At 42.1% G+C, this 19,601-nt stretch overlaps 1 protein-coding gene across 1 annotated transcript in view; it reads right to left on the bottom strand.

Moving 5' to 3' along the window:
• The window catches only part of TACR3 (tachykinin receptor 3), a 63,568-nt gene that overhangs the window by 25,914 nt on the left and 18,053 nt on the right, over positions 1-19,601 (bottom strand). The window contains exons 2-3 of the mRNA XM_074991985.1: positions 7,172-7,360; positions 6,019-6,169 (exon numbers count right to left, since the gene is read on the bottom strand). Of these exons, the coding sequence (XP_074848086.1) occupies positions 6,019-6,169; positions 7,172-7,360 (340 nt within the window). The remainder of the gene's footprint in view (positions 1-6,018; positions 6,170-7,171; positions 7,361-19,601) is intronic.

The following is a 19,601-nucleotide window of genomic DNA, read 5'->3' as shown; positions in this document are numbered from 1 at the left end:
ACTTTGAAGTTAACTTTGAAGTTAGGCACTACTTCGAAGTAGCCAGCAGAGAGTCTACACACACTTTCCCTTTCTTTGAAGTTAACTTCGAAGTAGGGTGTGTGTAGACACTCAACTGCGAAGTTGCTTACCAACTTATGTCTTACATGTGCTGTTCATCAACTACTAGCATTAACCAGCATTCCCAACAATCTGTACCCTTTAGCTGCACCTCACTGCAAACGTCAACCCCCCAGTGCTGTTGTATATTTACCCCTTTGCAATGCCTTTTTTTTTTGTGAAAAAAGAGGAGCTGGTACTAAGCCGGCTGCCTGCTACTCCCCCCACAGCCAATCCCGTGGCTGGGGCTGCCAAGGTGCTTGTACTTAGTACTGGGCAAGTACCATCACAGAAAAAGCACTGCTCCTTCATAATAAAATGTAATCATTGCAGGCCCTCCATGTGTTAAGTAACTAGCCAAAATTCTCTCCATTTGAATAAAGGCAGAATGGTAGCTTTTAATTAAGGTTTGCAGGAAGAACAAAGGAGAACCTAACTTGGAACCTGGTCTATCAATTTGCCTTTTTGAGTTTCCAAATACCAGTCGCTTCACAAATCATATGTGAGATTGCAAAAGTGTAACTGAAGAGCTATCCAAGGGCTCCACGACTAACACTGCTGATGCAGTTGTTGTACGCTTCATGCACTATGAATCCTCTCATTGTACATTTGCAATGCATGAATTCCAGTACGCGCTCACTTCAGGCAGAGAGAGAATGTGAAGAGGCATGAGGAAAACAGGGGCTTACCATCATGTTAAAGTAGCCATTTCTAATATCTTGTATATATTTAAAGTCCTAAACGGTTATGGTCTTAATGAATTTAGTAGACTATTAGCAAAAAAAAAAAAAAAAAGAAAAAGGCCGTTATTCTCTTCACAGCCCTAGCTTTCCTCACACATTCTTGATTTATTTTAGCCACTACTATCCAATGTGCTGAATTTCTTTGTGCAAGTAGGAAGGTTTGGCTCTCCTCACTCAGCAGCTTGCACTTAATGTTTCCTTCCAAACTCCCTTTTGCAAACTGCATTTGTCACACAGTCATTTCTCAGTTTAACTTCACTGTCAAATCCTGGGCTTCATTCACTGCTACGTTTTGTGACCTACTGAGGAGGTGCAGGTAATGAGCAAGATAAATGCCCAGTGAAGAGATATCACTGTAGGGTTCTGTAATAATGTCCCTGTTACAAATACAGGCAAGGTTATTTATTTATTTTTTTATTGGATGGGTGATATTGTGATGACAGATTAATTTGCTAGCTGAATACCCTATTAAAGACCTAAATAGAGAACTGTGGAAACCTTTAATTTTGCTTGAAAAGAATCTAAAGCATTTAGCTACTGGGGAAAAAAACACAATTAAGTACATTTTCCAGATTTCCTCACGGATTGCATGTCAGTTTTCACTTGGTTTAAAATTCATTTCAAATAATCTCTTCAAACGAGAAGAGAGCTGAGCAATGACTAGTAAGAAAGTCTGTTAAAAGACGGTTTCTTGAGCAGACCTGAATGACTGCTTCTTTAAAGCAACATCTACACGATGATATAAATTCAAATTTAAAGTGGTTAGCTCGATTATGCCAAGTTACTGTCTTCACTGTAATAATGCTCAGTTTAGGGAGCGCTAATATCAATATCATAATAAAGTTGCAACTGGGAGGCTACATCTACACGAGCCCCAAACTTCAAAATGGCCATGCAAATGGCCGTTTCGAAGTTTACTAATGAAGCGCTGAAATGCATATTCAGCGCTTCATTAGCATGTGGGCGGTCGCGGCACTTCGAAATTGATGTGCTTCGCCGAATGTCTCGTCCCAACGGTGCTCCTTTTTGAAAGGACCCCGCCTGCTCCGAAGTCCCCTTATTCCCATGAGCTGATGAGAATAAGGGGACTTCGAAGCAGGCGGGGTCCTTTCGAAAAGGAGCCCCGTCGGGATGAGCCGTGCGGCGGTGAAGTGCATCAATTTCGAAGTGCCGTGGCTACCCACATGCTAATGAAGCGCTGAATATGCATTTCAGCGCTTCATTAGTAAACTTCGAAATGGCCATTTGCATGGCCATTTCGAAGTTTGGGGCTTGTGTAGACACGGCCGGTGGGTGTAGCATCAAGTTTGGCTGGTGTGGAATCTCCATGTCTTTGAGGTGAATTCATTAGCCTCCAGAGGCTGACTGGAGTTGTTGTACCTGGTCAGTTTTCCAGCTCCTCCAAGTGGCATGGAGCTGGGAAACTCACAGCACTGCTGCATCTAGCTCCCAGCTCCCTGCCACTCTCAGGAGCCAGGAAACTGACCAGAGCAGCACCTGGGTCCCAGCTCCTGTGAGCCAGGTGCAGCAGCACTGGTCAATTTCCTGGTTTCTGCAACCTGTGGGGACCTGGGAACCAGGCAGCAGGATGAATGCTGCCAGCAGCAGAGGTGCAGGAGGGTCCAGAGGGAGGGCACCGACTGTGGGGCTGAGAAAACTGTGGGATAGGTTCCCACAGTGCACGGCTGCAACAGTCAATGTTTGGCCACTCTAGTGCAGCAGCACTAACTTGACTTTGTGTGGACTTTGTGAGATGAAAGGATACTCAAAATCGAATTTATAAAACCCAGACTTATAAAATTGAATTTAATAAAATCAAATTTATCTGGTAGTGTAGATGTAGCCTAAGAGCTGCTGGTGCCTTGCCTTCCAGAAAAAGGCTGTTTAATGTCATTTCCAATGTTTTCCCCACTGAGTTTTACTAGCTATTAATCACATGGATCCAACTTGCAGGTGGTAGCCTAGTAGGCATCCTTCAGTCTGCATAGACTATGGATCGCGCCCTTTAAAGTTTCAATTGAGGACTTCATTTACAGTGTCTATGGTGACTATGAAGACCCACATGATAGCGGCAGTCCTTGCTGCATCTCTTGCAGAGGTAGTGGGTGTCTGGCAAGCCCTTATTGTGCTTTCTGTGCACTTGCTTCTCCTCTGCTAGCTGTCTGAGAAACAGAGAGGGAGCCGTGCTAGTCTATATACTCAAAGCAAAAAGCAGTCAAGTAGCACTTTAAAGACTAGCAAAATAGTTTATTAGGTGAGCTTTCGTGGGACAGACCCACTTCTTCAGATCATAGCTATACCAGAATGGACTCAATATTTAAGGCACAGAGAACCAAAAACAGTAATCGAGGAGGACAAATCAGAAAAAAAAAATCAAGGTGAGCAAATCAGAGCGTGGAGAGGTGGGGGAGGAAGGTCAAGAATTAGATTAAGCCAAGTATGCAGACAAGCCCCTGTAGTGACTCAGAAAGTTCACATCCCAGTTCAAACCACGCATTAGTGTGCTGAATTTGAATATAAAAGCCAGCTTGGCTGCTTCTCTTTGAATAGTGGTGCGAAAGTTTTTTTCAGTAACACACATACCTTTAGGTCATTGACAGAATGCCCCATTCCATTAAAATGTCGAATAACTGGTTTGTGGATCTGGAGTGTTTTGATGTCTGTTTTGTGCCCATTAACCCTTTGTCTAAGGGAGTTAGAAGTCTGTCCAATATACAAAGCATCTGGGCATTGTTGGCACATGATGGCATATATGATGTTAGAAGAGGAGCATGAGAAGATGCCTGTGATTCTATGAGTAACCCGGTTAGGTCCAGTGATGGTATTTCCAGAGAAGATATGTGGACAAAGCTGGCAGCGGGCTTGGTTGCAGGGAAAGGTTCCAGGACTGGTATTCCTGGGGTATAGACTGTGGCTGTTTGTGAGGATCCTCATGAGGTTGGGAGGTTGTCTGTAGGAGAGAACAGGCCTGTCACCCAGGGCCTTCTGGAGTGTGGCATCCTGATCAAGGATAGGTTGTAGGTCTTTAATAATACGTTGCAGTGGTTTGAGTTGGGGGACCTTCCTCCCCCACCCCTCCACTCTCTGATTTGCTCTCCTTGATTTTTTTTTTCTGATTTGTCCTTGATTTCTGTTTTTTGTTCTCTGTGTCTTAAATGTTGAGTCTGTTCTGGTATAGCTATGGTCTGAAGAAGTGGGTCTGTCCCACGAAAGCTCACCTAATAAATTATTTTGCTAGTCTTTAAAGTGCTACTTGACTGCTTTTTGTTTTGATTCAGGACTTGGGTGAGTGAAACTGACTGCAACCTATACATAGAAGATATTGCATTTGCCCCCCCGAAACATGGCTGTGCTACCCATGCCTGAATGTGAAGAGTGATTTCTGGGCTCAGAAACACTTTTGGTAGCCATGACCTTTCCATTCCTACATCATGCTCTATTCTAAGGGTGTGATTATTTGTATTGTCCAGGAGAACCTCTTCTATGTTCTTTTGTACGGTGTTGAAACAATGGACGTACGAAGGAATATGGTTTAATGCATACTGCATCAGGACTTTGGAAGACTTTTTTCCCTCTTATTGTGGAGCGATAGCACGCTAGAATTTTATAGGTAGATGGCCAGCAAGTATTCATTAATTTAATTAGGGCTGATAGTTATTTACCTTAACATACTTTTTATATTCCAGGATCACAGCTGTGTAAGACACAACACTGCAGCACTGTTAGCAAGCAGAATGTATTGCTATCCTTCTATGTGAATTTTTCATTGTGATGGAGAGCTGGTGGGAGAGTTGGAATATCTGATACACACGAGTATTTCACAAAGTGTTCCATTCAGTTTGTTATGGCTTATAGGATTATGTTCATTATTCACAAATGTTTGTATAATGTTGGGATGACTTCAGTCAGATAAATTGAATATGTGCTCCTCAAAGCAAGCTAGCATTCCATTTTTGGGCCCCAGATTTGAAAATTTGTCCACTTTAAAGACTTTAAGCACAGGTAATTATTTATCTGAAAATGAATGACATAAGGGCTGATTTATCTTGTTACCATCACACTTAAAAAGTTCTGTCTTCCACTTCGGAAGCAGAAACAATACAATCAGAACCATGTGACCAGCTGCAAGACTTCTGAGTGAATTGTCAGTGTAAAGGTTCATTAATGAGCTAAAAACTGAAATATTAATTAGACTGATAGTTACAACTAATGAAATACATCAAAAATTGAAAGGACCAGTTTGTTGATTCTCACTGTAAAAGGTGCTAATTTCTAATGTATAGCATTCATTACTTAATAGGTGAATCAGCTCTTATTTATGTACAGAAGTAGGCCAGACCCCAAGTTTATTAAGTCAGTAGAAATATTCCCATTGACTTCAGTTGACTTTGAATCAAGGCATTGAGGACTTGGGCCACATCTAGACAACCCATTAGCGCAGTTCTGCTGCTGTCAGTGCTATGCTAATGACATTTCATGAAATTGCAAATGGAGGACCATTTGCAAACATGCATGGCTAAGTAGCATAGCTGTGCAAGATTTCACTCTCGCCAGAGGGAGGTGCTGGCAGAACAGGGACCATGTTGCATAAGGGACTGGCTGAAGAAGAGGCTTAAGCCAGCAGAGGCATGTCCACAAGGGCTCTATCCTGCCACCTCCCTGCTCTGTTGAGAGCAAAATCTCACACTGCTATGCTAATTAGCCGCGCGAGTTTGCAAGTAGTCCTCCTTTTGCAATTTCGTGAACTGTGATTAGCATAGCACTTCTGGCAGCAGCTCTGTGCTAATGAGCCATCTAGATGTGGCCTTATTGTTCAGAGAACAGAGAAAGTTCCAGAAATATTACTTTAATTCTGTAATGCGGCAGCTCTTCAGCTACCAGATCTCATGGACACAATTATATTCCTTGGTCAATGTTGCTCAGGCCCTTAGAATTGGAGTGAAGAGGTAAATTCCAAACATTTACTCCATCTGTCTGAACAACAACTAAACTGAAAAAAACCCCACCACCCTGCCAAAATTAATTGTAGTTTTAATTGAGAATCCTTTAGCAACTGTCACAACTGCCATTCTGTTTGGAATAAAACACTTCCAATACTTTACAACATAATTGCTAGTGATTTCAGCAGCAAAAAAATCAATACAAATTTACTTAGCAAGGTTTAATGGAACGGTACCTTTCTCTTAGCTTTGAGATGCTCATGGTATTTGTCAGATGTGTCACCTGGAATCTCTCCTCCCCAAAGGGTAATTCCAACTATGGTATAAGTGATACCCATGACAAGCAGTGGAAAACAATATACTAATACGATCACAATGACGTGATACCTGCAATGAAAAAGCACTGAGCTGATAAATGATTTGAAAGGAACTAGGTTTTTTTTTTTTGAAAGTGTAAGAAGTACACAAGACGCTTTTTCTTTCTAAGGGGTTAGAATCTCAGACAGAGTAAATGGATGCCCATTTCTACCAGCTGTGGATTTGGCCAAGCATTATTTGTTTATTCTTTTACTGTTTGTCACGGAGGTCGTAAGTAAACTGCACTAAGAGGAGACAGAAAATGGTTTAAGATCTGAAATCATTATCAAAACATATAGTTCTGATTCTGATCTCTACTGTTGTTAATGAGGAGTAACTCATTGTCAGTGGAGTTACAGCACTGTAACATAGTGTCAGTATGACCAGTTTTCTGGGTAGGCTTAAATATTGCACAATAAAATATGCATAAACAACTTTTAAATCAAAATAGTTGAAACATTGGCATCTTCAGCTATTCAGATCAGAGTATAGGCTTCCTCATTCAAACAACAATGTATGGGGTTGCCTCAAAATCCTATATAACAAAAGTTATAGCTTGGTGGCAGTTCTGCAAAATGGTACTGAAGAGTAAACACAGAATTTTAATTTGGTCTTGAGAAGGCATATGAAAGACAATCTTCTTCCATACACATTTGTCACTCAATCCCTAATTCATGTGGATTCAGGGCTAGGTCTTTATTTGACATAAATTGGTGTAGTAGATTCAATAGAGCAATGTCAATTTACACGAGATGAGGAAATGACTGAAAAACTCTTCATACCATCCCATGAGTGGGGGATACGAACTATGAAACACATTTTAACATTTTTGTAGAATTCAGAAAATAGATGCATTCTAGATATAATTTATTTATATTAGCTTTATATATTAGAAAGCTTGTTTTATGTCTTTAAAATATCAGGGTTTGGTTTCCTAGCCTACAAGTTATATTTGCTAATCCCTCTGCAAAATTGAAACACTCTTACAGCTTAGAGATAGCCATGCATGCATTTACAAGAGAAAATGCTTACGTAAAGTGCTGTTTTGGGCCACCTGGCCATGCTACATAGCAAAGAGTTCTTCCAGGCATCACTCTAGTTCTGGAATAGAGGCACTGGGGAAACGCAAGCAGGAAAGCCAAAATCCATATACTCCCAACGACCACCTTAGTTACAGTTGCAGACAGTCTTGGCTTCAGGGGATCGATAATGGCCATGTATCTGTATAAAAAACAAACCAAAGTCCTTCACATGAGACATCTTCAGGGATTACTGTGTTCCTGTATCACACCAGCTTGTGCAAAGAAGTGAAAAGAATGGCTTTTCTTTTTTCTTGTCTGGATAACATCCAATGGTATTACATTATATGTTTCAGATGATCAGTGATCTGACCCAGCTACCATTAAAGTCAGCTGGAATTTTTCTTCCATTTGTTTTAATGGAAGTTGCTCCAGGCTCTTCCTGTGTGCCTACACTGTTGTTGAACATTCATTGCTGACCCATGCTAACTGATTCAGACTCATAAGGCTTGGACAAAACACCTGTTTAATTGCAGTGAAATGTTTGCGCTTGGGCAAAAGCCAGGCTATAGATCCTGTGAGGTGCGAATGTCCCAGGGCTTGGGCTGCAGCCCGAGCCCAAAAGTCTACACTGCAATTGAATAGTCTGAGTCCCCCAGTCATGAACCATCTGGCATGGTCAAGTGTGGGTATCTAACTGCAGTATAGACATAGACTACAAGGACGTATGTTCTGTAACTACGGGGAGGAGGGTGTCTAACAATGGCAAAGAAGGCTTTGTTTTTGTTTCTGATTTTTTCTCCAGCTAAAGGAAATGAGGAATATTGTTAGAATGAATATTTTATGTACCAAATACTTGAACTGTTCTCCCTACTGTTTCTGTCTCTCTCATAAAAGGTGAAAAGGGGAGTTAACAGTATATCTCCCATGATAATAAGGCTGATGATTCCTTATATCAAACTCCAAATATACTGGTTAATGTTGGACAGTGATTGGGTCACACTAACATTTTGACCTCTATATTCACCAACATTAATACAACAGTGATGTCATAGAACTACCTGCAGGAGTATGACAAAGCACTTTTAGCTCATGATTAAGATAGGAGGTGTCAATAACTTTTTGCATCAGACAACAGATATGTTGTTAATATTAAAACTCACAACCAAATTTTAAAAGTTGCATTGGTGTCCAAGACCAGCGTATGGCTACAGTCTAATTTAAGAGCAGCTCTGTAACTAGAGAAACTGACACATACCCATGCATTTTATTAGACAGGCATTTAATTTCAAGCAATCTGCAGTACAAACCAGGTCAGATTGTGACTACCCCTGCTTAGGCATGCAAGGTGGGAAAATGGCCAGAGGAACTTTATTTCCTTCTTCCACCCCTGTGCAAACAATGCACAAGATGAAGGTTCTAACAGAAATCTGTGGCTATGACTGGAAAATTTTGTTGATGTTTGAGGCAGAATAGCATCCATCCAGCTCTCCTGTTATGGTACTGGCTGCACATTTATGTTGGTACTTCATAGAAAACTACCAAATTTCAGTGACTACAGCCTCTTCAGGAGGACACAGGATAAAGGGCATGGTGGAAGGAGCAGGAGCTCTGGGCAGAGGTGTGAATTAAAAAGTGAAAATCAAGCTAGTCTTTCTGCCTTTTGATTTCTCTCTTGTTAGGAAAAAAAAGCAAATTAGAAGCGGGATCTCTGGTCCTCATCTGTCTGTATTTAACATGCTTTTTACATGTTTCTGCATAGCTCTGCTTTGATCTCTAAACTGAGTTCCAAATTAACACTTTCTCCACTAATTTCCTGGATCACCCTTCATTTACCAACACTTGATTAAAAGACTGATTCACAAAGGGTTGGCTTTCATGATTAATTAGCACATTGCAAGATCTGGACCAAAACTGTCTTTTAAAAAATTATTTTTTGTGAAAAGCACAATAGGTCACAGAATAACTAAGCACGTTTACCTCCTAAAGTTTTCAAAGTCATGAAACTGGAAGCCTGGAACCAGAGTCCTCCTGAATTCCAAACTCCCTGCCATGGAGCCAGGACCCTGGAAGTCCTGGGATATGCATCCAGATCTATGGCTTTGGTCAACTTGCCACCACCCCCTTACTGCAACAATTGAAATTCCTAAGCCAATGGGTTCCCTATACAGCATGAATCTTAAACAGGCATCCCTGCGATTCTGGAAGCCCTGGAGTCTGTGGCACAGGGCAGTCTGCATAGTAGGGTTGCCTAGAGCTCCAGAAGAAGCTATCTAAAATAGACAATCTTATCTATTTGAGTCAGCAGCTCCCATGAGCTCAGGGAGCATATTTTGTTTTAGAAATACCATGTGTCAGAGTTCCTGAAATGAAACTTTACAAGTACATGTGAAATTTATTTATTTATTTTTGCTTCAGTCCAAACCAGAACAAAGCCCAGTTTCAAAATGTCCCAGAACTGAAAATCAGTACTTTTGGCCAACTCTGATCCCTATACCAATGTTCTATATTCTGTTTCCTAAACTGTTGCTTTTTCCCTTTCAACAACTGCAGTTGTCTGAGTTGCAAACAAGGGCTGGGTCTACCCAACAAAGTTTTGTTGACAGAATTTACTGTAGACAGAATACATCCACACGTAACAGAGGCTCCCCCTGTCGATGCGCCATGAGTTTGGTCTAGAAAACCCCAGTTTTGTCAAAAAAACTCTGTAGTGTAGACAGGGCTAAGGAGTCTAAGAACATAAAAGGTTAAATTGTCGTGCTTACTTCCACATAGTATGTACCTGTTATGAACATATTAAACACTGCCTCTTAAGGGATAAAGAAAACCTAGATGAATATGAACATGAACTTGGATGATTTATGATAAGCTATTTTTGAACTCTTAGGAAGAATTAATGTATGTTCAAGTTTCACTGGATTATCACTCATAGGCCGTGTCTACACGTGCACGCTACTTCGAAGTAGCGGCGCCAACTTCGAAATAGCGCCTGTCACGGCTACACGTGTTGGGCGCTATTTCGAAGTTGAAATCATCATTAGGTGGCGAGACATCGACGTCGCTAACCCCATGAGGGGATGGGAATAGCACCCTACTTCGAAGTTGAACGTCGAAGTAGGGCACGTGTAGACAATCTGCGTCCCGCACCATCGAAATAGCGGGGTCCGCCATGGTGGCCATCAGCTGAGGGGTTGAGAGACGCTCTCTCTCCAGCCCCTGCGGGGCTCTATGGTCATCGTGTGCAGCAGCCCTTAGCCCAGGGCTTCTGGTTGCTGCTGCGGCAGCTGGGGATCCATGCTGCATGCACAGGGTCTGCAACCAGTTGTCGGCTCTGTGGATCTTGTGTTGTTTAGTGCAACTGTGTCTGGGAGGGGCCCTTTAAGGGAGCGGCTTGCTGTTGAGTCTGCCCTGTGACCCTGTCTGCAGCTGTTCCTGGCACCCTTATTTCGATGTGTGCTACTTTGACATGTAGACGTTCCCTCGCAGAGCCTATTTCGATGTGGTGCTGCGCAACTTCAAAGTTGAACGTCGACGATGCCAGCCCTGGAGGACGTGTAGACGTTATTCATTGAAATAGACTATTTTGATGTAGCGTGCACGTGTAGACGTAGCCATATAGTGAAATACTAAATACCATGCCCCTCCATGCTGTATGAAAATTGGGTTATGAATATGAATATACATAACTTGAAGATGGTTTATGCACAATGCCTCATGTAACGTGTCAATTTTAAAGTTACAATCTACTGAATCTGTATATCCTATTTTGGTGCGTGAAATTCTTGTATGTGAAGTTAGAAATACAGTGTATGACTCTAATAAATGTGTTAATGAGAGCCACCAGGGATGCTTTAGTATCTTAATGGCTCAGTAGTCAAAACAATGAGCCCTGTAAGTTTTTATTCTTCCTGAAAGCCCAAACTGTGGTTGGTCCCATGCCACCTGTTACTGGAATTCATCTTGAACCTGGTATTTTCTCATGGGGTTGGAGCATGCTAAACAAAGGGTTCTTGCCCTGGGGCGGTGGGGGAGGAGGGAGGCTATTTAAGGAATGGAAAACAATCAGTTATTGTCTGAAGCTGGCCTTTGGAACTCTTTGCCCAGGTTAAAAGGATACATATAAAGAAACATAGCAACAAAAGAACTCTGGGAAAATAAAAAACCAAAAACAACCCTTTAAACTCAAGCCAGAATAAAGATCAGCTCTGACCAAAACATTGCCTGAGAGAATATTGGGGTAAGAATTCTCATGAACCAAGTTTCTTAGTGTATTAGCATCAGTTGACATTTTTGTTTATTTTAACTTTGTAACTTAATGTGGTTGGATGGTTTTCACTTGCAACCACTTAAATCCTACCTTTTATACTTAATGTACCACTTCTATTTATTATCAAGCCCAATGTAAATAATTGTTACATGAGGGGAGCAACCACTGTGAATATCCCTCTTTTGTTGATAAAAGGGGTGGACATTTTTATGAGCTTTCTCTGTGTAAACTTTTACACAGGCTAAGAGGGATTTATATGGGGGTTGGTTTCCTGGGTGCTAAACCCTTGTAGATGAGCCCTCCCAGAGCTGAACTGGTTCAACATCTGTGTTGCTCTGCAGGTGGGGAGTAACCTCAACTCTTTGCCTTGTCTGGGAAAGACAAGAGCTTCTGTCCCAGCAAGAGAGGACGGTGGGGAGTCCCAGAGGGCACGAAGGCATACATCATTGTTCTGATCAGCAAGAAGACTTCTGTCATCCAACCCATCACACTAAATCAGCAGCAAATTTACGATAGGGATTTATTATGGCATTCTATACCCACTCGCTCCTCCAGTGAACAACCTGAACATCTGCCTACTCACCTTTCTTTCTTTCTTTCTTTCTTTCTTTCGTTCTCTCTTTCCACCCTCTGTATTGTCCCAACCCAGTTTTCAGATTTACTGAGTGCTAGCAAATCGCACTGAAGTCAGTGAGAGTAGCAGGTGCTCAGTGCACCAATGAATCAGACAGTTATAAATTTGCAGTAGTGTCTAGCACTGCAAAAGATATGAACCACACACCTGCAGATCTGGGGCGGATGTGCGTGTGAAGCCTGCAAACTCTGTAAAGAGCTCTGACATTTTGACCTACGGGAAGAAGTATGTCACTTATCAACAACAGGAGGATTCTTACTGTGTGTCAAAGCTGCAATCAGGCGACAGAATGTAATGCCGTCACACACGTCTAAGCCTTGGTGCTGCATGAGTAGTGCTGTGCCCCCACAGAGGCCAATTTACTTCCATAGAGCACCAAGCAACAGTCCAGTTGATACGTAGTGAGTATAGGATTAGAGCCACAAAGTGTCCAATCTTGCTTCCACTGAGGCCAAAGGCAAAAAGTTCTCACTGGTGTCATTTGGACCTCAGAAAGATTTTGGTAGTGGTGGGAATAAACCGATACGCTGTGTGTCTGAAAAGCCAAGCCGCAGATGACTGTTTCAACAAAAATAAATGGGATGTATATGTCTGTGAATCAAAAATGCAAATCAACCAGAAAGATTTAGTGAAAAAAATTAACCTCTATGCTTGTTCATCGTGACAACCATGGTAACAACTGTTATTATCCCATCCAGCATAAATACCAATCAACACATGGAAGGTAATTACAAGATAGGATGTCCATACATTAGAAAGGATATAGCTAAATACACCTAATAATCAATGACAAGTAAATATGTGTATTCAAAAAATTCAGTTGCCAGCATCTACAAGAATGACCTGTGAATTATTCATCCCCTGAAGTGAGTTTCGAATATAACTATCTGCTTTTAAGAACCTTTCAGCAGCAGTTAATATTTAACTTTCATCATTAAACTTTGCTACTTGGATTGTTATGACTGTATTGAATAATCAGAAGCCTTCTGAAAATTATCCTAGGTATAGGATGGTAATCTTGATGTCATTGGGCCTGTCCCAGTCATCGTCATGGGGCCTGTCCCAGTGCCTATTAATTCAATAGGAGTCATTTCACTGATTTTATCAGTTGGATCAGGTCTCAGAATAAAAAGCTGTAATGTAATTGTTTTCAGACACTTTGGCCTCCATTTTCTTCAGGACTGATCTTATCTGCTCTGGTAAAGAGAGACAAATATTGTTTTCTTCAGATCAGATCAGTTGGTCCAGCCAAGGTCCAGGATTTACTGAATTGTATTTGTTTGTTAGTCCCCTAAATCAGGAAAATCTGCTTGGCTATGTCTACACCACAGAGTTATTTGGTATGTCTACACTAGCTCAAATCTTTGCAATGGCCATGCAAATGGCCATTTTGAAGATTACTAATGAGGTGCTGAAATGTATATTCAGTGCCTCATCAGCATGCCGCCAGCCACAGCTCTTCAAAATTGCCTCTTTTTGCTCCCACGTGGCTTGCCCAGATGCGGGTCCTTTTCGAAAGGACCCCACCAACTTCGAAATCCCCTTGTTCTGCTGATAGGAATAAGGGGACTTCGAAGTTGGCAGGGTCCTTTCGAAAAGGACCCCAATCTGGACGAGCTGCACGGGAGCGAAATGCGGCAATTTCGAAGAGCCGTGGCCAGTGGCATGCTAATGAGGTGCTGAATATGCATTTCAGCTCCTCATTAGTAATTTTTGAAATGGCCATTTGCATGGCCATTTCAAAGATTTGTGCTAGTGTAGACACGGCCATTTTGAAATAACAGCCCTTATTTTGAAATAATTTTGCTGTTATCTACACTACACACATATTATTTGGAAATGAAATAGTGGGTGCATTATTCTGAAATTGGTAAACCTCATTTCAGGAGGGTGGTGGCTACACTGCTCCTCCCTTTCAGAAGGAGCATGCAAATGCAGCCAATTGGAAATGAAAATTAGGTGCAGATTTAAATATCTCACACCTCATTTGCATAGTTGCGTGGGATCTCGATTCTGGAAGAATCATAGGATTATATGGCTGGAAGGGACCTCCGGAGGTCATCTAGTCCAGCCCCCTGCTTCAAGCAGGATTAACCCCAACTAGGACCTTGTTAAGCTGGGACTTAAAAACCTCCAGAGATGGAGAATCCACCACCTCTCTAGGCAATGCATTCCAGTACTTCACCACCCTACTTGTGAAGTAATTTTTCCTAATATTGAACCTACTCCTCTCCTTCTGTAACTTCAGATCATTGCTCCTTGTTCTGCTATCTGACACCCCTGAGAACAGTTTCTCACCATCCTCTCTGGAGCTCCCCTTCAGAAAGTTGAAAGTCAAAATAGCCATGTACATGGGGTTCCTTTGAAAGAAAACCACTTTTGAAAGCACCCTTCCTCCTAATTTTTTTCATTTTGAATTAAATCCACTTTTAAGGCCACAGCTTGTAGGAATATGTAAATGATTAACAGGATATTTAAATCCCCACCTCATCTGTAATTTCGATCCTGTGGATTTACATACCCCCTCCAAAAGGGAGGTTGTGTGTAGACATGGCTTATGTGTCCGGACATGCTATTTCGGAATAGCTGAGTGCTATTTCAAAATACATTTTGTGTGTATTTAGAAATATTGCAGAACAGCTGCCTCAAAATATCTTTTTTCAAAATAACTCTGTAATGTAGACATAGCCTTTGACTCCTCAGGAATCATTAAAGCTATGTCTACACTAAAGAGTCTTGTCAACAAAACTTGCAGAGTCCACACTAAAAACACATTTTGTCGACATACTGTCAACAGAATGGGGCACTTTTGTCAACAGCCTTCTGTCTCTCCCCATGAGGCAGAGCACCTCTCTTGACAGAATCTGTCAACAAAAAGATGTGTGGAGGCTCTAGGGACCCTCTGTCGACAGACAGGGCTTCTGGGTCACCAGGCAGCTCTATTTGTTGTGCTTCTGGTTGGCCGTCCCATTGAGAGAGCAGCGTAAAGAGAGGGTCTTCTGGTACAGTACTTCACTATACACATGCTTGCTTTTCTCAAAGCTGTTATTAGTTACCCAATATTGTCCACTGCATTTGTATTTTGACCTGGCTGGTAATTAGGAAAATCAAAGATAAAGGGGCAAGAATCCTACTTCTGGGTGGAAGTAATTAAAACCACTGCAGTCAAGGATCTTCCATGTGAAGTCCTAAAATAAGGTGAATGTGTCAGACAAGTTGCATAGTACAAATTACAAGCAGCCTGTGTTTCAAAGATGATGAGTACCTGGAGTGGTGGGGGGACTTAAACACAAAAAAGCTAGGTTTTAAACAGCAACTAGAGGATGTTGGAATTCCTGTGTTTATTAAGTTCTCTGCTGTGACACATCCTGATCCTCTTGGGTAATTCTGGAGTGTCAAGAAATCTTTAAACACCCCTCATCTTCATTTATAATAAAAGATTAAAATATAATTATAAAGTTATGTATATACACAACAGTTCTAAATATACTACAGATTCTTTAAACTTATTTACATGATTAGGTCCCCTTATCAGTTCTCCTTTTTTAGATAGTCCTGAGCAATACTTTGTAGATCAGGTTTTGGAGGAGATTTGATCCGTCTTCCAGAGTCTGGTCTCACTTCTGCTGAGTTTATACATGATGTTCTGTGTACATGGTGTTCACTCCCTGATCAAGTTTTTGTGGACCCAGATCTTCTCTTTCTTGTGTTCAAAAATATTGAAGATTAACCTGATTTTACTGGAGAAGTCCTCTTTGGAGTCTCTACGAGGTAGGAACTGAGAGTGTTTGTTAAGTGTCAATAATGCCTTGGTCTCAGATCAGGTAGTGCTTTTCCTCTGTTCTGAAGATATGCCATATGTACTATGAAACAGTGCTTCCAAAATGGTGATAATGAATGTAGCTAACGGTATAGGTTCTTTAGCAAACGAGATGTGCTAGACGTGTGCTGTAACGTCTAACCTTGAGAAGGCTTTGGCTTCTGATGACTGAGCTAATGTTTGGTCAGCTCCGATAAGTATGTGTGTTTCTCTGTACAGTCTTTACTAACTTTTGCCAGGTCTACACAAATCTGGATTTTATTGCGAGTTTTGATCAACAACCATCCCTGAACACCAGTCAGTGGGCTCTTCTATCTGGGAAATAACCCCATGCCCTCCACTCTCTAATTCTTCTTTTGACATTGCCCAGCAAGGGTATATAGGAATGTGCAATGGGGCTATAAAAGCAAAGAGAGTTGCTGATGGCAGCAGTTTTATTTTGTATTCCCTTGACTGCATTTTGAGCCCTGTGAAGATATAGGAATACATCTCCTGTGTAGCTTGCTTTTTGCTAGAAATGCATTCCACTTTCTCTGCTAGTTGTAGTTCTTATGCTGGTGATAATCCCAGCAGAGGAGTTATCTAACTTCATATTATATATGACTTGTTGAAGAACTTTCCATCCTTTCTCCAGTTTCCCAAAAGTCAATGTAATGTTGCTAGCATGTGACAGTAAGGCTACGTCTACACGTGAAGCCAACATCGAAACAGCTTATTTTGACGTAGCAACATCGAAATAGGCTATTTCGATGAATAACGTCTACACGTCCTCCAGGGCTGGCAACGTCGATGTTCAACTTCAATGTTGCGCGGCACCACATCGAAATAGGCGCTGCGAGGGAACGTCTACACGCCAAAGTAGCACACATCGAAATAAGGGTGCCAGGCACAGCTGCAGACAAGGTCACAGGGCGGACTCAACAGCAAGCCGCTCCCTTAAAGGGCCCCTTCCAGACACAGTTGCACTAAACAACACAAGATCCACAGAGCCGACAACTGGTTGCAGACCCCGTGCCTGCAGCATGGATCCCCAGCTGCCGCAGCAGCAGCCAGAAGCCCTGGGCTAAGGGCTGCTGCCCACGGTGACCATAGAGCCCCGCAGGGGCTGGAGAGAAAGCATCTCTCAACCCCCCAGCTGATGGCTGCCATGGAGGACCCAGCAATTTCGACGTTGCGGGACGCGGATCGTCTACACGGTCCCTACTTCGACGTTGAACGTCGAAGTAGGGCTATTCCGATCCCCTCATGAGGTTAGCGACTTCGACGTCTCACCGCCTAACATCGAAGTTAACTTCGAAATAGCGCCCGACGCGTGTAGCCGCGACGGGCGCTATTTCGAAGTTAGTGCCGCTACTTCGAAGTAGCGTGCACGTGTAGACACAGCTTAAGTGAGATTGCAGTCTGACAATTAGTCCCCTTGAAGAAGGCTGACTGAGGTAATTAGAGTTAATTATCTAATTAGGTGAGGAGGCTGGGTGTGCTAAAGCGCCTATTAGCCTATCAATTTAAGACTGATAAGAAGGGCCCAGGAAGGAAGTGATGAAGACAAGAACCAGGTGGGCTGAGCCTAGTCTGGCTGAGATCTCAGAGAAGGGAGATTTCTGCTCCTCTCAGGCCCCGGGGAAAGGGCTGCAAACATAGGGAACACTACATAGCATTGCTGCACAGGCCCATAAAGGCATTCGTGGAACATAAGCAATAGCACTATGTGGCATTCGTGGAACATAATAGCACTACGTGGCTACACAATCACTGGAGATGGAGTCATTCATCTGATGCAGAATGTGCTTTAAATACATAGTCCCACCTAGAATCTTAGTTCACCTTTGCAAATCTCTGTCCTGAGAAGGTTTAGCATATGTTCTGGCAATGAACGGACTGCCTCCCCCTATCAGTTTTAAATGTATGGTTTCAACCATTTATATTCACCCTAAGGATTCCAGTTGTTCTCTGTAGTTGGATACAGTCCCCAGAAGTATGGGCTCATTATCTGATTGGGTTGATTTCAATATTCTTCATGATCTGCACGCTCTTGCCATGAGTCCCATTTTGGGACATCTACTTTCTGCCTTTCTACCAACAAGCTCTGTCTTGCGAAGTCTTCTATAACTTTCCCAATCTTCCCTCCGATTAAGTTTTTTTTGGTCTCATTTTCCCATTATGCGTTGTTCTTATGATGTACATTTGGTCTGTCTGCTCCTTTCACATTTGGGTTTTTCCTCATTACCATGCAAATTTTGTCTGAAGCAACTGTTTCTTATGTACTGTTAGCATGCAAGTCACAAAGCTGTTTCCTTCTGGCTTTCTGTATACTAGCTAGTGTGAATGTAATGGAAGTATGGGTCTAACTGAAGATGCACTGACAAACTGATGCCTCTTATTTGGTCTCCTTCTATTCCATACTTGGGATGATCAACAAGACTATGAAGTGCAATAATAAAAGTCTGAAACTTTTCCTTTGTGCCTGGCACCTCCTACTAAATTTGTCCCTTATGTATATAATATTCTCTCTGCCTAAGAAACGGGCATCAAAAGCCTCTTTCACTTTCCCTCATAAGAAAAGAACAGAGGAATGATCACACTTGATCAGACCAATGGCCCATCAAGCCCAGAATCCTAACTTTTGACAGTGACTGGAGTCTGATGCTTCAGAGGGAATTAGCAGAACAGGGCAATTGACTTCATGATCCATCCTCTGTTTTCCAGTCCCAGTTTTTGACAGTCTGGAACTTAGGGACATGCAGAGCATGTTGGTGAGCCCAGTCATATTTTTGACCTTCACGACATTCCTGGGCCAATTAGTTCCACAGGTTGACTGTGTGTTGTGTGAAGTACTTTCCAATGTTTGTTTTGTTTCTTCTGCCTATTAATTTCAGTTGGGTGACCCCCTGGTTCTTTTGTTATGTGAAGTGATATAACACTTCCTTCTTTATTGTCTCCTTTCCACTCAGGATTTTATAAACCTCTGCTACATTCCTCCATTAGTTTTCTCTTTTCTAAGTTGAGCTGTCCTAGTCTTTTTAATCTCTCTTCATATAAAAGTTGTCCCATAGCTGCCGTAATTTCTGTTGCATTTCTCTACAGTTTTTCCAATTCTGATAGGCCTTTTTTGAGATTGGGCACCCAGAGTTGCATGCAGTTTTCAAGGTGTGGGCATACTATGGCTTTATACGCTGCCATTATGAGCCTCCATTGAGGTATGCAAGGTGTATCAGCAACAGCTTTCCCAGAGTTCAGCAAAACATCTGTACGTGGACAGACGTGTCCATGGTAAAAATTTTGAGTCCTCACGTAATTTTTCAAAAAATGAATGATTGAATGACATAACCCCTGTCCTGCCAGGTCCAACACTAATTACAGGAACTTAGTCAATTGTATGTCATGTAACGTGGTGGTATCAGCCCCTGAGCATCAACCATGGCTAATACCAGAGTATTTACCTGGTATTCTTGTGCTTTCTCTGTTAAAGCAGAGGTCATCTAGAAATGCTCAATTTTTTGGTCTCAGCTGCCTGAATTGCCAAAAATCAGACTTCTCTCACAGGGCCTTTTTCACTACGGGCTCCATTGCTGCGCTGAGATGAGGCTCTGCCTCCTTCCTTATTTACATATTCACTATGCTGCGAGTTGGTGGGCAGGGGTCTTATTTTTTCCTTTACCCTTTCTGCAGAGAGAGTGGTTCCTCACTTGTGAAACCATGTAGTATAATGGCAGATGAACAAT

Source organism: Carettochelys insculpta, chromosome 4 (assembly GCF_033958435.1).
Source record: "Carettochelys insculpta isolate YL-2023 chromosome 4, ASM3395843v1, whole genome shotgun sequence".
NCBI lineage: Eukaryota > Metazoa > Chordata > Testudines > Carettochelyidae > Carettochelys > Carettochelys insculpta.
The sequence above is the reverse complement of the archived record's forward strand: the minus strand, read 5'-3'. Positions and strand labels throughout refer to the sequence as shown.